This window comes from Eumetopias jubatus, unplaced genomic scaffold (assembly GCF_037043125.1).
Source record: "Eumetopias jubatus isolate StellerSeaLion01/CBP00866 unplaced genomic scaffold, mEumJub1_p1.0 scaffold_1, whole genome shotgun sequence".
NCBI lineage: Eukaryota > Metazoa > Chordata > Mammalia > Carnivora > Otariidae > Eumetopias > Eumetopias jubatus.
The window spans coordinates 57,885,272-57,899,284 of record NW_028274807.1 but is presented as its reverse complement, the minus strand read 5'-3'; the positions used below and the strand labels follow the sequence as shown (position 1 = coordinate 57,899,284).

Sequence of the window (14,013 nt, the reverse complement as noted above, 5' to 3'; positions counted from 1 at the left end):
AAACATTACTACTTTAGAGAATGTTTGCCCTGAATTTGAGAACACAGGAACTGAAAATCCTGTGTTAGAAATCAAGTTACAGGTTCAAAAGCAAGTTCTGGGGATTGATCTTTAAGATCAGGCCCTATTCTGAAGTTAGTCAGGGTAAACGTTCCATGGGAATCGCTTTATCTGCAAACAATCTATCACCACATACTAGGCACCTACTAGTTTGTTAGGTTCTGAAGTGACATGGTTGAGAAAGATTCCATTACTGCTCATCACTGCTTATAGCATAGATGAATGAGGTAGAAACTGAACAAAAAACATAATCTGGTAGCAGAATTGTTCTCAGTCCTCTGTCTCTACAGGTCCTTGACCAATTGAAACATAAAGAAGTCAGACGGGGGAAAAGATTAACATTAATGGTAATGGTAAATTGGTGAGCATGGCTTGGGTCCAACGACAGCATAAGTTTCCTACCAGTTCCTCCACTTAAATCCTGCTTGACTCTGGGACTTATTTATAGGAAGAGTTAGGTCTAAAAAGAGACACCCAACCAGCCATGTGGGAGATGTCAGTCTCCCTCAAACTTCCGTAACTGCAAATGAATGAGAGCCAGGGATGTGATGACAACCTTCTTTGCCTTGAATGCAAGGGCTCCTTCCCAAGGTTATCATGGTTAAAAGAGTGAGAGGTTCTGTCCAACTCTCCAGTCAGTTAAATGGATCCTCATTCTATAAGAAGTCTGCAAGAGGGTAGATCACCTATTTCAGAAGATAAAGTAAGAATGGGAGGCAAGAAAAAGAATGATTTTTTCCTAATTTGGGGTAAGTACTTGATGGGGTGTTAAGTTACTAGAGGAAGTGACAGGATATGAGCCAAATTTTAGCTGTCATTGTCACCTAAATAACATATAGGTAGTTTCAAAGTGCTTTCCTGTATATTATAACAAAGCATTTTATGCACTGTGAGAGCTCAATTGCAACTATTTTCTCTTTATGCTTCTTGGTTGATCAAGATGTGTGTAACTAACATGCTGATATGGCCATACACTTTATTTTTATTTTAGACAATATCATTATAAACTTATTCAAGTCTTAATCAAAGTTTGACAATTGATAAATAATTTTATTTGAGGTTAAAAAAAAGGAGGGTCAGGATTGTCTAGAATTTCATCAGGTTAGAAACCTCCAACTTTCTCATGCTACCTTAAAATGGCTAAAAATGATAATAATAACTCCAAACTGGACAACCACAGGTGGAATTGTTTTTCAAACTTCTGGGAATTTGTGTTTTCTTTGAGTGATACTCTATGTAGAGATTGGAAAAGATAGGATATCAAATTTTATTTGAGTGATATTAATATTTGGTATGTCTCTTAAGTGCAAATTAAATAATATTACCATGAATCTCTTCCAAGGAAGTAATCCAAGTAGAGTTGGATCCATAGTGGAGCTATAGCCTATAGGTTGGCTGCTATATTAAATTGAGTCTTGTGCTCCAGGGCTTTTTATGGTCCATAATCAAGCATTAACAATCACTAGATAATATTTTGCCTTTTATGGTTCTTTTTTTAAGATTTTATTTATTTATTTGAGAGAGAGAGAATGAGAGATAGAGAGCATGAGAGGGGGGAGGGTCAGAGGGAGAAGCAGACTCCCTGCTGAGCAGGGAGCCCAATGCGGGCATCGATCCCGGGACTCCAGGATCATGACCTGAGCTGAAGGCAGTCGCTTAACCATCTGAGCCACCCAGGCGCCCTTATGATTCTTTTTTTAAGTTCTTTTTTTATTTTTTTTTAAATTTTATTTCATTTTATTATGTTATGTTAGTCACCATACAGTACATCATTAGTTTTTGATGTAGTGATCCATGATTCATTGTTTGCGTATAACACCCAGTGCTCCATGCAATATGTACCCTCCTTAATACCCACCACCAGGCTAACCCATACCCCTACCCCCCTCCCCTCTAAAATCCTCAGTTTGTTTCTCAGAGTCCATAGTCTCTCATGGTTCATCTCTCCCTCCGATTCCCCCCCTTCATTCTTCTCTTCCTTCTCCTAATGTCCTCCCTGCTATTCCTTATGTTCCACAAATAAGTGAAACCATATGATAATTGACTTTCTCTGCTTGACTTATTTCACTTAGCATAATCTCCTCCAGTCCCATCCATGTGGATGTAAAAGCTGGGTATTCATCCTTTCTGATGGCCGAGTAATACTCCTTTGTATATATGGACCACATCTTTATCCATTCATCTGTTGAAGGGCATCTTGGCTCTTTCCACAGTTTGGCTATTGTGGACATTGCTGCTATGAACATTGGGATGCATATAGCTCTTCTGTTCTTTTCACTACATCTGTGTCTTTGGGGTAAATACCCAGTGTTGCAATTGCTGGGTCATAGGGTAGCTCAATTTTTAATTTTTTGAGGAACCTCCACACTGTTTTCCAAAGTTGCTGTACCAACTTGCATTCCCACCAACAGTGTAAGAGTTTTCCCCTTTCTCCACAACCTCGCCAACATTTGTTGTTTCTTGCCTTGTCAATTTTTGCCATTCTAACTGGTGTAAGGTGGTATCTCAATGTGGTTTTGATTTGGAATTTCCCTGATGGCTAAGGATGATGAACAGTTTTCCATGTGTCTGTTAGCCATTTGTATGTCTTCTTTTGAAAAGTGTCTGTTCATGTCTTCTGCCCATTTTTTGACTTGATTATTTGTTTTTTGGGTGTTGAGTTTGAGAAGTTCTTTATAGATCTTGGCTATCAGCCCTTTGTCTGTAGTGTCATTTGCAAATATCTTCTCCCATTCTGTGAGTTGCCTCTTTGTTTTGTTGACTGTTTCCTTTGCTGTGCAGAAGCTTTTTATCTTGATGAAGTCCCAAAAGTTCATTTTTGTTTTTGTTTCACTAGCCTTTGGAGATGTATCTTGAAAGAAGTTGCTGTGGCTGATGTCGAAGAGGTTACTGCCTATGTTCTCCTCTAGGATTTTGATGGATTCCTGTCTCACATTGAGGTCTTTCATCCATTTTGAGTTTATCTTTGTGTATGGTGTTAGAGAATGGTCAAGTTTCATTCTTCTGTATATAGCTGTCCAATTTTACCAGCACCATTTATTGAAGAGACTGTCTTTTTTTCATTGCATATTTTTTCCTGCTTTGTCGGAGATTATTTGAACATAGAGTTGAGGGTCCATATCTGGGCTCTCTATTCTGTTCCATTGGTCTGTATGTCTGTTTTTGTGCCAGTACCATGCTGTCTTGGTGATCACTGCTTTGTAATATAGCTTGAAATCAGGCAACGTGATGCCCCCAGCTTTGTTTTTCTTTTTCAACATTCCCTTGGTGATTTGGGGTCTTTTCTGATTCCATACAAATTTTAGGATTATTTGTTCCAGCACTTTGAAAAATGTCATTGGAATTTTGATCAGGATGGCGTTGAAGGTATAGATTACCCTGGGCAGCATAGACATTTTAACAATGTTTATTCTTCCAATCCATGAGCATGGAATGTTTTTCCATGTTTTTATGTCTTCTTCAGTTTCTTTCATGAGTGTTCTGTAGTTCCTAGAGTATGGATCCTTTACCTCTTTTGTTAGGTTTATTCTGAGGTATCTTATGGTTTTTGGTGCTATTGTAAATGGAATCGTTTCTCTAATTTCTCTTTCTACAGTTGCATTGTATAAGAAAGCAACTGATTTCTGTGCATTGATTTTGTATCCTGCCACATTACTGAATTGCTGTATGAGTTCTAGTAATTTTGGGGTGGAGTCTTTTGGATTTTCCACATAAAGTATCATGTCATCTGCGAAGAGAGAGAGTTTAACTTCTTCTTTGCCAATCTGAATACCTTTTATTTCTTGTTATTGTCTGATTGCTGTTGCTAGGACTTCTAGTACTATGCTGAACAATAGTGGCGAGAGTGGGCATCTTGATGTCTTCCTGATCTTAAGGGAAAGGCTCTCATCTTTTCCCCATTGAGGATGATATTCGCTGTGGGTTTTTCATAAATGGATTTTATGAACTTAAACTGAGGCACATAATGGTCAAGTAACATGTCCAATTTTACAGGGCTAATAAGTGGTAGAATCTGAACTGCAACCTAGCAATCTGATTCCAGAGCCCATCTTACTGCAGCATCAACTCAAGGAGCAATGGAGAAGGATTTGGGCTGTTCTGGACTCACTCTATTATGCCTTAGATCTTTCTGCTGAAGCTGACCTAGAAATTTTGGATTAATCCCTGTAATCCCTATATTACCCTGCATAACCCAGTGATGCTTTCAGTTCCCAGGTATCAGTTTTGGGCCACTGAGAGAAGAAAGAAATTGTACTGGGCAAGGATCTCAAACTACATTGGAGAGAATGTACACATGCTGATGTCAAGGACAGATCATAAAATGGTCATCAGGGTAAGTACATAAAGGAGGATACAAAAATGGACAGATATAATGAGGATGTCAGTAATCCAAGTAACAGTGACCAGAGATTAGGCATGGGGTAGGAAACTAGCACAGGGCCTGGCAGCATTGCACCATTGCATTTGAATGCAGGAGTCTCTAACATTGGTCTTACTCAGGCCTGGTCCCAGAGTGGGGTGGGCTTAAAACTGAAGATGAAGACAAGTGTGCAGACTTGTGTGAAATTGAGGAATTAGAGAATCTGGAAGTTGCTGGCAATAGTGATGGGGGCAGATTTGGGGCTCGGAAATGTCAGGTCTGACATTTCTCATCACAGCTCCATCTCCCCTACCCTTGAGAAACATCAATGTGTTGGAAAAACCAATCAGATAGACATTGATGAAGCCAAGAAAAAAAAGGCCCAAATGCTCAGGAGTAAAATCATCGGACTCCAAAATTTCAGTTAAGGTAAGTCTCACCACTCATGAGTTATAAAAGCACCTAGTGGCTTTGGGAAAATCAGAAGGTGTCCCATTTTCTAAAACTCACATATCACAAAATGTCTTAGTTTTAATCTCATTTAGCTGGCAACTCTTTTTAAAATATGCTGACCTCATGGCATATGATTCTCCAGGAGGCCAGAACAACCTCCGAATTCAAACCATCTGTTGGGTTTTGTTGTGTGTAAAAATGCACTGCCCTAAGACATCTCTGATGTCTTACAGCATCTCAGAAACCTCAAAAATGGTATTAATAGTGGATATAACATATCTACACACATAGGCACACATACATATACATATATACAGCCATATAAATATACATACATACGTAATTTTAGTTAAAAAATGAAAACAAAAAGTAATTAATTTTATCATTTATTAATTTAATTTATATGGCTACCCCTTGGTGGGGGAAAAAACAGTGTAGAATAGTCAAGGACGGAAAAGAGACTTCAAGTGAATATACCTTGGTATAGGATTTTAACTTTGGAATCGTGAAAATTAGCTGCATAATAAAGTAATAACAATACATAAAGAAAAAAATGGCCCCAAATTGAAAACAGACTGAATCAAGCTTATACATCAGGTTGATAACCATGCATATAGAATAATTATGTTAAGTGACTTGATCAGTGTTTTAACTATACATCCCTGCAGAGATTATAAGAACAAAAAGAACCATATAGGTATTTTAATCTGCATTTGGCATTTTTCATAGTTACATTGTTATTGTTGTTTTAAAGATAAATATGTGGGGCTCAGTTGGTTAGGTGACCGGCTCTTGATCTCAGCTCAGATCTTGATCTCACAGTCGTGAGTTCAAGCCCAGCACTGGGCTCCATACTGGGCATAGAGCCTACTTAAAATAAATAAATAAATAAATAAATAAATAAATAAATAAATAAATAAATAAATAATTTTTTAAAATTATGTGGAAATATAGGATAATGCAAATATATAACTATGTTAATATATTTACAAATAAAGCTTTCCTGTACAACAAAATTTAACACAATAATAAAATTAAAGATGTTCAGAATCCTGAAATCTGTTTTGAGTTGGAAGTCTAAGAATAAGTTCATGATTTTTTCTATTAAAAATATTTCAAATCTGACTGCTGAAACAAAACAACATCAGAAATATGTGGATAAATATAACACATTTGAAATCCTATTTTTAATTTCTTTAAAAGATAATTGACTGTTTAAAGAAAAATAATGTGAATTTTATAGACTATGTAGAAGTAAAATATAGGGCAGTAACAGCCCAAAGAATAGGTAAGTGGCAAATGGAAGTATTAAAATACAGTGTGATAGGGTGCCTAGGTGGCTCAGTCTGTTAAGCATTGGCCTTTGGCTCACTCAGGTCATGATACCAGAGTCCCAGGATTGAGTCCCATGGCAGACTCTCCACTCCGTGGGAAGTCTGCTTCTCCCTCTGATCCTCCCTCCTCTAGTGCTTTCTCTCTCTCACACACTGTCTCTCAAATAAATAAATAAAATCTTAAAAAAATACAGTGTGATAAGTTAAGGATGCAAATTAAAATGTCTAGAGCAATCATTAAATATTATTATAATCACTAATTATTATTTAATAAATAATTCTAGCTAAAGAGCCAGTAAAGGAGATAAAAATAGAACATTAAATACTCAATAGAAATCAGAAAAGAAGGAAAAATGGACAGAAAACATATGGGGCAAGTAAATACAAACAGTAAGATGGTAAACTTAAGCCCGATTCCAATTAGTAGTCAGAAACTTTCAAATTGAAAAAAAAAAAAGCAGGACTTTACTAGATGCAGTTTAGATGAGATGCACTTTAAGTAAAACTACATAGGTTAAAAGTAAAAGGATAGAAAAGGATAGAAAAAGATATCACATGAAAACCAATCCCAATAAAGCTGAAAAGGCTGTATTCTCATTGAATGTACAACTCAAGACAAGGAGTTTGTCAGAGATAAAAAACGCTTCACAGTAATGTAAGAGTCAGTCTCTCAAGTAAAAAGGACAGTTCTAAATGTATATGAATTTAATAGTTGAGCTTCAAAATACACGAAGCAAAAACTGAGAGATTTAGGGCAGCAGACAAATCCGCAATTTAAACCTCAGTTGAAAACCCCTGGAATCAACAATAGATCAATGGAATAGAAGAGAGAGCTCATAGAGAACAAATGAAGTCCTTATGTATGAAAATAAAGACTAAAATGTCATTGGACCTCCTATATCCCTAGCACTAGGAAGGACATGGTGAGTCTGCTAGTCTATCAGGTTTGGAATATATTTAATAGACATTGGGGAAGCCACTGAATGGTTTGTGAACGAGGCATTTACGTCAACCTCTTTGAGAATTGCTGTGGTCTGAATATTTGTGTCCCTTTTAAATTCATATATGAAAACCTTCAGCTACAGGTAATGATATTAATAGGTGGGGCTTTTGGAAGGTGATTAGGTCATGAGGGTAGAGTCCTCCTGAATGAGAGCAATGCCTTATAAGAGAGACTTCAGAGAGATCTATAGCCCTTTCCACCATATGAGGATACAATGGGTAGTCTGCAACCTGAAGATAGCCCTCACCCGACTAGGCTGGCGCCCTGATCTTGGACTTCCAGCTTCCAGAACGGTGAGAAATCGTTGTTTACAAGCCACCCAGTTTATGGCATTTTGTTATAGCAGCTCGACTACACTAAAACAAGGATGTTTCATACAAGATAAAATTCTTATCCCCATTTAAATGTGCATTTTCAACAACAGGAAGTGTCAGATGTCTCTCTCTCGGTAAACCATTTAAACAGAGAAGTGAAAATAATTAGTTCAAAGAGTTGTGTTTTGTAAGCCTGAATAGGAAATAAAATCAATCTTATTGACGTATTTGATGTAGGCTGCTCTAGGAACCTGGTCAGAGACTTCTTCTACTGGGCCCCTTCACATTAATATCTATCAGAATGTTCAGCTGGGGATGGTAAACGAAGGTGGCTTCATGGATGTAAACCGCCATCCATCTGCACCTTTAGTATTCCTGCTGGGACACATGGAAGGAAGGAAATGGATTCACCTAAATCTGATGGCTAAATATGTCAGAGTGATATAAGTAAAGGACTGGACCTCAGACAAACCTAATGCCTGAACTTAAAGGATTGATCCTCAGAAATTTGTCTTGGTTTCTTTCACCTGATGGAATTGTCTTGGGGTTGCTTTATACCAGTTGTTTATATATGGTGAAGGGGTAGGCAGATGGGCGAGAAACTGCCGAGAAGTCAGGCAGGAGAGAGTACCAAGAGGGTCTTTACTCTATTACTGGCTCACAACTCCAACAACCGCAAAGATTCCTTCTCAGTCTCTGTAGATTTCTCACTCAGAATGGGCAGAATCATCTACAGCTGTATACCATTCTCAGGCAATTTCCTGAGATGCAGGAAGACTACTATATTGTCGCATGTGTAATGTAACCATCTCTGAATCATTTACAAGCCTATTAAAAGTATTCAGTGTTCTTTCAGTGGTTGTTTTCTCTACTGCACTATGTCTTCCTGGTTTTCGGACATCAATTTAGATTTATTTCTTGACAGCTGGAATATTTCTTCCAATATGTTTTTTTCCAGTAAGGTAAGTGAGTGGTATAGTTTTTTAATCCATCCACATCTGAGACTACATTTCTCTTGTCACATAGATAGACGATAACTTGGCATTCTTGGATAACTTTTTTTTTCCAAAATGATGCAGCTACTGTTTCATTTGGTTCTGACATTGAACATTATAAAAACAGTCTGTTGTAAATAGTTTGTTTTTTTTTTCCATCTGAGGTAACTTGGTTTTTTTTCTTTTTCCTGACTAGATGATTACAGAAATTATTTTCTATCCTTGAAATTCTGAATTTAAATAGCATATATCCCAACACGTGTCTTCTTTGACTCTCCTCTACTTCTGAAATCTCAACTAAAAGCATGTTTTTCTTCTTGGATCTCTTCTCCATTTTCTTTATCTTTTGGCTAATAACATTCAGTTCTTTTGCCTTTTTCTTTGAGTTGGGATAGTTAATTCCACATGTTTTTTAATTCATTGATGTGGCAATCCTGGTCACTACCTCTGCTTTTCTTTTTTTTTTAAGTTGATCTTTTGTAGAAGTAAAACATTCATAGAAGGGGAAAAGGGAATAAAAAAGTAAGTGCAAAGATTGTTGAATCTGAATTGAATAAGTTTATGTAATCAAGACCCTTTTGACCAAGAAACAGAACATGGCCCGCACACCGGAAGCTCCCCTAATGCTTCCTCTAAACATTGCCTCTGCTCCCCAAGGAAACTATCCTGATTTCTAACACTGTATATTAGCTTTAATGCTTTTGAACTTGATATAAATAGAATCACACGGTATATATATTTTAGTTTAATGTCAAGAACTGTAAAAGGTCTGAGATTTTATCTTACTTGCAAGCTGACAAGTTAATCTGCTATAGGTTCATGGGTGCTGTGAGAAGACAAGAGATTCCTGGACCAGAGAACAGGATGTTCTCATTCATGGCACAGCAAACAACATGAGCATCAGCATATTTGTGTCAGTTCCCCTTGCCCCTCAAGTCCCACAAGGATGATGCAGATGTGCCCAGAAGGTGCCTGCACAAACAGTGGGTTACAGGACAGGAACTCCAAACTTGAAGAACCGGATCTTCTTCCTGGGTAGTAAGCATGCCTGCCCTTTGCTCTGGAGGCAGACATCATCTCTCTTCCAAGGTTGTTTGCTATACAAATATCCTGGAATAAAGGACATTGAGAAAGAATTAGAAAAATCCACTTCTTTTTAGCAAAACTAGATTATCTCCCATGAGAGAAAAAGCTCTAGAAAGTTTCCCTTTGATGGCTCTGTTGACTGAGGAAAAGCTCAACGAACTAAGAAAAGAAAATGGTCACAACAAACAAAATTGATTGAAGTGAGTTTAAAGTCTACCTTTTCCCAAGTGGCTTTTTTGGCTCTGCTGTTCTACAGCCACAGGTCCTAGAGCATCGGAAGGTCCCCTGGGTTTTGGGGTCCCAGAGGAATAGAAGGATTAGGCTGTGAGGTCTCAGGGATCCGGAGTCAATGCAGGTCTGATTCCGTTTTCAAAGCAACCAAACCTAACACCCACAACATCCAAATGTCATAGTGGGACATTTGCAAGTTGTCTCTCTTTAAAAGTCTAATTTATCTTCTTTAAAAACTTAACTGCAGTTACTTAATTGATTCTACAGCTGCTCTTATTGAATTCTGATAGAATTATATTTCCTAAAATAGTGTTTTTGAATATAGATAATTTAAATATAATTCCTGTGAATATGTTTCCTTTTCATCAGCTCTGCTAGCATTAAATAATATATGTATTATATTTCGATTGAATTAATGAGTCCACTGTTACTTAAACCATAATTAAAATGTGACATGGCCAGGTGGAGGTATTTCAAACAATAAAGACAATTCATCTAGGCTATGAGTTATTATAAGAAATCTGTAAAAGTAACTTAATATGTACTTCAACAAATTTTGATTGGCTATAAAAATAACACACAAAAAATCTTAAAAAACAAAAATATCACCACTACTACCCCAAACCTATTAGTATTTTTATTAGTTTATTAAATTACATTCCCAGATTAATTTAGGAAAGTTGACATTTTACAGAAATTTCATTTCTTGTTTTGTAATTTCGATTTAATCTATACTTTTATTTCTGATTTTCTTTACTGTTTAAAATGGTTTCTAGGGGCGTCTGAGTGGCTCAGTCTGTTAAGCGTCAGACCCTTGATTTTGGCTCAGATCATGATCTCAGGATTGTGAAATCAAGCAGGCTCTGAGCTCAGTAGGGAGCCTGCTTGGGATTTTTTTCCCTCTACCTCTCCCTCTGCCCCCACCCCCTGCTTGCACGTACATGCTCTCTCTCCCTCTCTCTCTAAAATAAATAAATAAATAAATAAATAAATAAATAAATAAATAAATAAAATCTTTCAAAATAGAATAAAATAAAATGGTTTCTAAATTCTAATAGTTAAATTTTTTAATAACATAAGACGAAACCTTTAATTGTACATATCCTTTACCATTATAAAGCCCTTATCATTATGCATATTATCGCCAATGTAATTCTTTACTAACCAAGCATCAAGAAACCAGCAACTCATTCACACAAGACCCTTCTCCACAATCCTATACTGAAAAGTGGCATCTGGTTTTTTCTTCAGAAACTTCTCATTTAAATTTTCCATTTTCTCTTAACTATGATGTAATCATGGACTAATGACAATCAGCTCACAATCACACTTAACTGTAGTGGCTTTCATTTGATATGTTTAAAATTAGGGTGGGCAAGGGCTGCCAAAGACCTTAACACAGTTAAACATCTATAGCAAGGCTTTAATTAAATATTTGTTAGCAGCATTAGTTGTTAAGATGTTATTTAACTAATGCATAATGGACACAAGAATTTTATATATAAATTTTATCCAATAATACACATCACTCATACCATTATTCATGTTCATATACAATACACATTTACACTCAAATACACATGTAATACACATATACCCTCATAAATATATACTCATATTATATAATATAATAAGCTCATATAATAAGAAGCATGTAGATAATTACAAATTGAAATATTAGTATACTTTAAATATAAATTTATATTTATAAACTTAATTACCTTTAACTGGATTTTTTTCATGTTGTCAACTCTTTAAGGTAGTATTCACAAATTAAAAACAAAAGGCATAACATGTTTTCCTGACACTTTAATATTAAAATTTACATCCCGAATATGACAATTACTTGTAAGTAATTGGAGTTATATAAGTAATATAATAATATCTTGGTAATCTTAGGGACTTATTTAAGTAATATAATAATATAATACTGGAGAAGAAGAAGAAGAAGGAGAAAAAGTAATACAAAACTTCTTTTCTATGGCAAGTATTCAAATTTCATCATTAAATTTTTTTTCTATTTCAGTAGTTTGGATTTTTTTTTCAAAAACACTTTTAAATGTATATAGACTATGTTTTTTATTCTGTCAGTGTTGCCATAGCACTTAAACTCCTGACAACCCTCATAAGAAGGATTTGCCATAATTTAAAAAAATGAGTTATATAGTTTAATCTGAATCTAAGTGCTGAAAATGCTATTTTATACCCATAAACATAGAAACCTGGTCTTGGCCCTTTTATCAGTAATGTTAAGACTTTTCAATGCCCATCATCTTTAAAAATACCCTTGAGTTTACAAAAGGTCAGATGGAGTTGGCCTCATGCCCTCTTTGAAGTGGTTTACCACACTATGCTAAACCACATCCCCATAGGGTACTATGGTGGTGAATTCTGGGCCAGCCACCAGAATCATATGATAAAGTTTAATTAATAGATTGGGTGTACTAACACTATCAACCAATATATTTATAATATATGAATAATGGAAAGACATTAATTCTTGCCATTGCTCTCCTAGAGTTTTGTTTAATATTGCTACAAATATATGAATACTCAAAACATCATTCCACCATTTCTAATGGTAGGTATGATTCAACATTTTTTGAAAAATGGGATTGTGATTTATATATAAATTAGAACAACACTTCTAATATATCCTAAAACAATTAAGAATAATTAAATTATAACTAAATTAATATACTATGACATTTATCTGTATATATGAATATGTACATATATACCATTTTAGACAGAAAGCTGCCATTTAATATTGCCATTTTTAAGATTTCATTCACATCAATTTATTGTTAAGATTATATTCGTCTAGTTTAGTAGAGCTATGATGCTGTCATTGTTAATTTTGTGTCAATTTGACTGGACCACGGAGTACTTAGATATTTGGTCCAACATTATTCTGGGTGTTCCTGTGAGGCTAGTTTTAGATGACATTAACATTTAAATTGGTAGACTGAGTAAAGCAGGTTGCCTTCCTTATAGGCGTGGGACTCATCCAATCAGCTGAAGGCCTGATCCTCCCTTATGTAGGAGGGAATTCTTCCTGATGGCCTTCAGACTAGGACTGGCTTTTTTCCTACCTTCAGATTCAAACTGAAATACTGACTCTTCCAGCATCTCAAGGCTGCCAGCCTCCGTACTACAACCACTCCTTTGGCTCTCCTGTTTCTTAGGCCCTCAGACTCAGACTGGTGCTGACCCATCAGGTCTCAAATCTCTAGCCTGCTCACTCGCCTTGCAGAGCTGGGACTTACCAGCCTCTGTAATTATGTGAGCTAATTCTTTATAATAAATCTCTATCTATCTATCTATCTATTTATCTATCTAGATATATATCTTACATAGGTATATATAGAGAGATATATGTAGATACATATAGTATCATATAGTGTGTATATATAGAGAGATATATATCTCTCTCTCTATATATATATATATCATCTTATTGGTTCTAGGTCTCTAGTTACAACAACCAACTTCCAATAGTTATTTTTAGGATAATGCAGAAGAATAAACTTACAAATAGCGTCATTATTACTCATGAATTATTAGCTTTAGTATTAGTCATTGTTGTATTATGACTATGATAATTAAATGCATATACAGAAAAACCACTATCTGAATATAGACTTGATTAGAATCTACAAACTTATTTCCAACAAAAATTTTCCTAGTAGCTGTCACCCTCCTGCCCTTTAGAGGTTGACAGGAATTGTCTTTTTATTATCACTAATTTGAGTATTCTGAATATATAATCTACAAATTATGCTTGCTCTGCCATTTGTTCTTATAATATTAAGAGCTCGTTCTTCAACAGACTTGAATGAATAAAGTAGTGTAACAACAAGCAAATAATACTGACTCATTAGATTATGGCTCACTCATACCATCACATCTAATGCACCTCCCCACATCATTTAAATGAACTTCTCACTAGTTTCATAGTAGCTATAATGTGACTTTTCATCTACCAGTCCCAAATAATATTGTCACTATAAAACTTAGAACATATAAAATTAAAACATTATCTCGATATAGCTTTGCTTACCCTAAACAAATATTTAACATCGTTGACTTTAATGCCATTCATTTTATTAGATTTTGTAGCTTGAAATTCCAGCGTAGGTTTTGCCTTCTTGGTAATAGTATCAAATATATACAG

The 14,013-nt window shown here is 35.6% G+C and overlaps 1 protein-coding gene across 1 annotated transcript in view; it reads right to left on the bottom strand.

Moving 5' to 3' along the window:
- Positions 1-9,249: 9,249 nt before the first annotated feature.
- Positions 9,250-14,013, bottom strand: part of CD200 (CD200 molecule) — a 108,175-nt gene continuing 103,411 nt past the window's right edge. The window contains exon 6 of the mRNA XM_028110685.2: positions 9,250-9,629. Within this exon, the coding sequence (XP_027966486.1) occupies positions 9,508-9,629 (122 nt within the window). The 3' untranslated portion in view covers positions 9,250-9,507. The remainder of the gene's footprint in view (positions 9,630-14,013) is intronic.